General features: G+C 42.1%; 1 protein-coding gene across 1 annotated transcript in view; it reads left to right on the top strand.

Moving 5' to 3' along the window:
* KDR (kinase insert domain receptor (a type III receptor tyrosine kinase)) overlaps positions 1 to 4685 on the top strand; it is a gene marked incomplete at its 5' end in the record, with an annotated part of 30138 nt that overhangs the window by 25123 nt on the left and 330 nt on the right. Inside the window, 2 exons of the mRNA XM_009884982.1 lie at positions 3632 to 3732; positions 3837 to 3925. Coding sequence (XP_009883284.1) covers positions 3632 to 3732; positions 3837 to 3925 — 190 coding nt within the window. The remainder of the gene's footprint in view (positions 1 to 3631; positions 3733 to 3836; positions 3926 to 4685) is intronic.

Genomic DNA, 4685 nt, shown 5'->3' with positions numbered 1-4685 from the left:
TATGGTGGACATCCTACTGGGGCCTCTGGGCAGGTTTTGTTCATGCTGGGGGCAGGGAAAATGAAAGGAAGAGACTTCAGCTGCCTGGTCCATATTTAACCTCCTCCATAGGGATAAGGAAGAATCTATAGTGGTTTTGTAGGCAAAATCTTGTTTCTTACCTCCCTAAATGCTAGTGGGTTTGTGGGTTTTTTTTGCTACCCTTTCAAGATTTGGTATTCTCATTCAAAAAAAAAAAAAAAAACAAACAACTGCATGAGTAGTTTTTATTTGGTTTTTAAGAACCAGAACAAATACAAAGTTTCACTGATCCAATTCAGTTGTGTTCATACTTTTGTCTTGCAGCTCCCTAAGATATTAGTGGTAATAGATCTATCATTAGTAACCCCTCTGGCATTTCCCCTCCTAAAGTGAAATGCTGGTAAATAGGTAATGAATTGATAGCCAAGGGGAATGCAACCTAAATAGTGTTGTCAGTGGTTTTTCTCCACTGCTTGCTTCTGGTAGGCTTCTGGGGCACCCACAATGGACGAGTAGTGGTAGATGCTGTGAGGTATTGTGGCAGAGGTGACTTCTCTGCAAGGAGTTTGTACTTGTTGCACTTAGGCAGGTTTTATGTTGGACCTTGTGAGGACCTCGGGCACAGGATGTAAGGGAGAAAGGTATTTTCTCGTTCAGTGCTGCCTAAGATCACGCTCAGCCACTTTTGTGCTGGGAGCCCTGGGTCACTAGCTGCAATCTCAGAAGAAGGAGGAGGATAGAAGAATATGGATCCAACCATCAGGGCAGAGAGGGACTCTGGCAGATTTCACATGGTTTCCACAAAGGGGAGCCCTCTCCCTCACTGCTTGTATTATCCACCAAAGACAAAGTTCCCAGGGCTTTTAGCTACTGCAGGATGACTTTTTAATGTGATCCTGGGAAAGACTAGGTGTAGTCTCTAGATTCTATTCTATAGAATCAGAGAGTCATAGAATTGTCTAGGTCGGAAGGGACCTTTAAGTTCATCTAGTCCAACCATCAACCTAACACTACCAAAACCACCACTAAACCATGTCCCTCAGCACCACATCTGCCCACCGTAGGCACGGTGCATTTCACACTTCAGCTGAACTTGTGGTCCTAGAGCTGAACTCTCAAGCCCATGTTTTAGTAGTCAGTCGGTCCAAAATACAAATATTTAAAAGACACAAAAGCATGGCAACATCACACCTATTTTCCACTTCTAATACTTCCTATATGACTTTTCCCAGTCCCCACTTCCTGTTATGAAGAGAATTAAAGTCACTCCATCAACCTTTTAAAGAGACTTTGAACCTCTTTTCTGTTGTCTTACAGTGTGAGAGGATTGTGAAAGCATATGTGAAACCATGCTAGGAGAGGCAAAGTGGGGAGCTTAAGACATGCTTAGGGGCCTTATTTTTCTGTTCTGGTAGCTGAAAATGATTTTGTAGGCATGAATCTTGCTATACACGTAATGGAAAAGATTGGTCTGTTCAGTGATATCTTTTTCAATCTTCACAAAAGTACTAACTATGAGGAGAGGCTGGTAAATACAATCTCTAAATCAAAGCTGGAAGAGGAAAATCAAGCACAAGGAAAACACAGAGAATATTAAAGAATATTTAGGTTGCTGAGCTAAATTAAAAACAGCAGGACCTCCTAACATCTGCCGTATTTGGCTTAGGAAATAGATATGCAATTTCTGAACCTTGAACCTTGAAAGATTGTCATTAAGAACAGTCAGGTGAGGTAAAGAAGATTATAGGAAGTGTAAAGATAATGGCTGTTTTTAGAAAGAACAGAAAAAGAGTAACCCTTCAGTCAGATTAACTTGAATCTTAGGAATGATCCTAGAATAAACGATCAGATAAATAATTGTAAATGCCTACAGGAAAGTGAAGTAACTGCAAATGGCCAGCAACGGATTCGTCAAGAACAAAACAAGACAAACCAATCTAATTTTCATTTTTAGGGAGAATATTTGGTCTGGTGGCTAGCAGGGGAGATGGACTTTGATTTTACATGGGGCATTTTGTGGCCCTTTTTTTTTATGGGACAATCTGTTACAAAATGCAAACACGTGCCAGGAAATACTGTCAGTACGGCAGCTGAGCCCTCACTGCCACCGGGCAGGAGTCAGACTCCACGTGTGGCCTCTCTGCCTGCACTCCATTTCTGGTCCTGCTCACACAGGCTTAACCAGGAGGATCTCATTCGTTGTAGCCCAGGTGGAAAACATAGGCTGACTCTTCTTTAGGCTGAGCAGAAGCAGGACTGCTGTACCTGGGAGGTTGTTCAGATGATGAGGCTGGGATTCCCGGTCCTCACAGCCCTGGTAACTGTAATCCTGGCCATGCAGCTCTGTGCCTGTGTGGACAGTTAAATGTAAGCACACAGGGAGCTTTCAGACTAAGAAGGCAAGTTGTGGAATGAACTTCTTATCATTCAAGGTCAGATAGATAGTCCAAGAGGGTAAGCGGGCTGGATTGTCCATTAGATGCTTTTGGTCTTGGCAGGGTTGGGTGGGAAGTGGATTAGATACCATCGGAGAATAACAGAAACAGAAGACATGGTCAGTGCAGAAATCTTGAAAGAGCTGGTTTCGTTAAGTCTCGGAGGAGAAAATGGAGAGCGAACAGAGTAACAGTTTTCAGTATATGCAAAGTTGCTCAAAAGAGGGTGTTAATTAATTACTCTGTGTCCCCAGCAATAGGACAAATTTTATTTGCAGCAAATACTCAGGTTAAATATTGGGAAAACATTCTAAAGTGTGATTGAGCACCTGAGCAGCCTACACAGGGAACCTGTAAAATCCCCCCCAGTTTAAATAGATGTCTGTTGGAGACAGGTAGGGCTCAGCATAGGACTCAAAGCGGAGAAATGGGATGAATGATGCTCTTAATTGCCTCTAGCTTTGTGCTTCAGGTGGATGCAGGCTTCTCTTCGAACTCCATGGCTTTTTCTTCATTAGCTGTTAGGAACATAAATTTTTCCTGTTTAACTGGGACAACATCCATTTTACTCCATATCCACTTAGACAGAAAGCTGCGGGTAGCTGTTTTGTTTGCTGGATTAGTACCTCTGTGAAAGTCAATTTTATGTTTTTTCATCCGGTGTTTTTTATGGATGTCATCCTGACCAGAGGGCTTCTTTTGGAGAAGAGCCTTCAAGAGAGATGTAGCACTCCCTGTCCCGATCCCCATGGTTTAAGGGCAGCAGTCTGCTGAGTCTGCTGTTGTTGTCCTAGGTCCAGCTAAGGGTCTCAGAAGTGCGGTCCAAAGGAAGAGACACACGTCTGTGCTCCAGGCTCCTCTGTTTATTATGCTTCTAAGCAAAGCTTGCAAGAAGTGAAGCCCTCCAGTATAACTGAGGAAAGGAGCTGCTTTCTCAAAGCCATTTCTTAGAATTTGCTCAGAGATCAAGGTTGTTGGGAGCAGAAGGTCAGAAACATGCCACTTTGCAGGCGGTTCATCCTTTTCACTAAATGGATATTTTGAGGTTTGCATAATATGTTTTGACAAAAGGATTAACTTCTCTGTAGGGAGATGAAAGGATTCTGATATCATTGTGCTGTTTGCAGCCAAGTTGCGGATAGTGGACACCAAACTTTTTTTGTTTTGTTTTCTTTTCAGTCAGTACCGACAAGGTAGCAAAAGAAAAAGCCGCCCTGTGAGTGTGAAAACATTTGAAGATGTCCCTTTGGTAACCACTGTAAAAGTTGTTCAGGAGGTGAGTCTGTCTGTTGTTTGTATGTCTTCTCCTTCTGTTGATGTCTTTTTTCATTATTTATTTTTAATCCCTTTCCATTTAATGCTTTTCTAACACCTTTGCAGGAAAACCAGACAGATAGTGGGATGGTTCTTGCCTCTGAAGAGCTGAAGACATTGGAAGAGAGTGATAAACAAGTGAAAATACCCTTTAGGTAAGGCTCAGGCTGCACATAGGATTGAATATGACCTTTTGCTTGCAGTATGTCAGAAGACTGATTGGTTTGTAAAATTTTTTAGAAGACAAGATATTTTTTCACTGTATTTTTAAAAACGCAAATTAAAATTGTGTGCTGTATGCCTGGTTATCTGCATTTGGTACCAGGAGAGGAGAGGTAATGCAGCTGTTGGAATCAACGGCCGAAGAACTTGTATTTCTCAGCTGCAAAAGCATCAGCCACCCCTCAAAGGAACTGAGCCGGTGCACACAATTGAGCATATTTGTGAAGGCCAATCTGCAATGACAAAGAGCCCTTTTTTTTTTTTTTCCCCTTTTTCTTTTTCTTTCTTTTTTTCTAAAGTTGACTCTTGAGTTTTCAGGATGTACCTGGGTGTATTTTCAGAGCATTGTACAGGGGTTTCATTGTGCGGTTCACAGGAAGCACAGTGGTGTTCATGGACCCGAAACCTCACGTATGCTTTCTGAAAGCTTCTCAGGAATTATTTTTTTTTCCAGGACAGCTTCAGTGCAAACAAAGGTATACTGCAGTTATGATTGCGCCACGGCTGAAATGTGTGAAGTCTCTCGAAGTTTTCTCTCCATTTCATCTGCGGTCGCAATCTAACTCCTTGTGTCGTCATAAAATTAAATATCTTTTTGATGCGTTAGTGAAGTTAGGGCGTATAACAAGGTCTCTCCTTATAATCAAATGCATGTTTGAAAAGGTTTGAAGCCAGTTTTGCTAAGTGCAGCAT

The sequence above is a fragment of the Charadrius vociferus genome, unplaced genomic scaffold (genome assembly GCF_000708025.1).
Source record: "Charadrius vociferus isolate BGI_N301 unplaced genomic scaffold, ASM70802v2 scaffold134, whole genome shotgun sequence".
In the NCBI taxonomy this organism is placed as follows: Eukaryota; Metazoa; Chordata; class Aves; order Charadriiformes; family Charadriidae; genus Charadrius; species Charadrius vociferus.
This window is presented reverse-complemented; position numbering and strand designations above follow the sequence as displayed.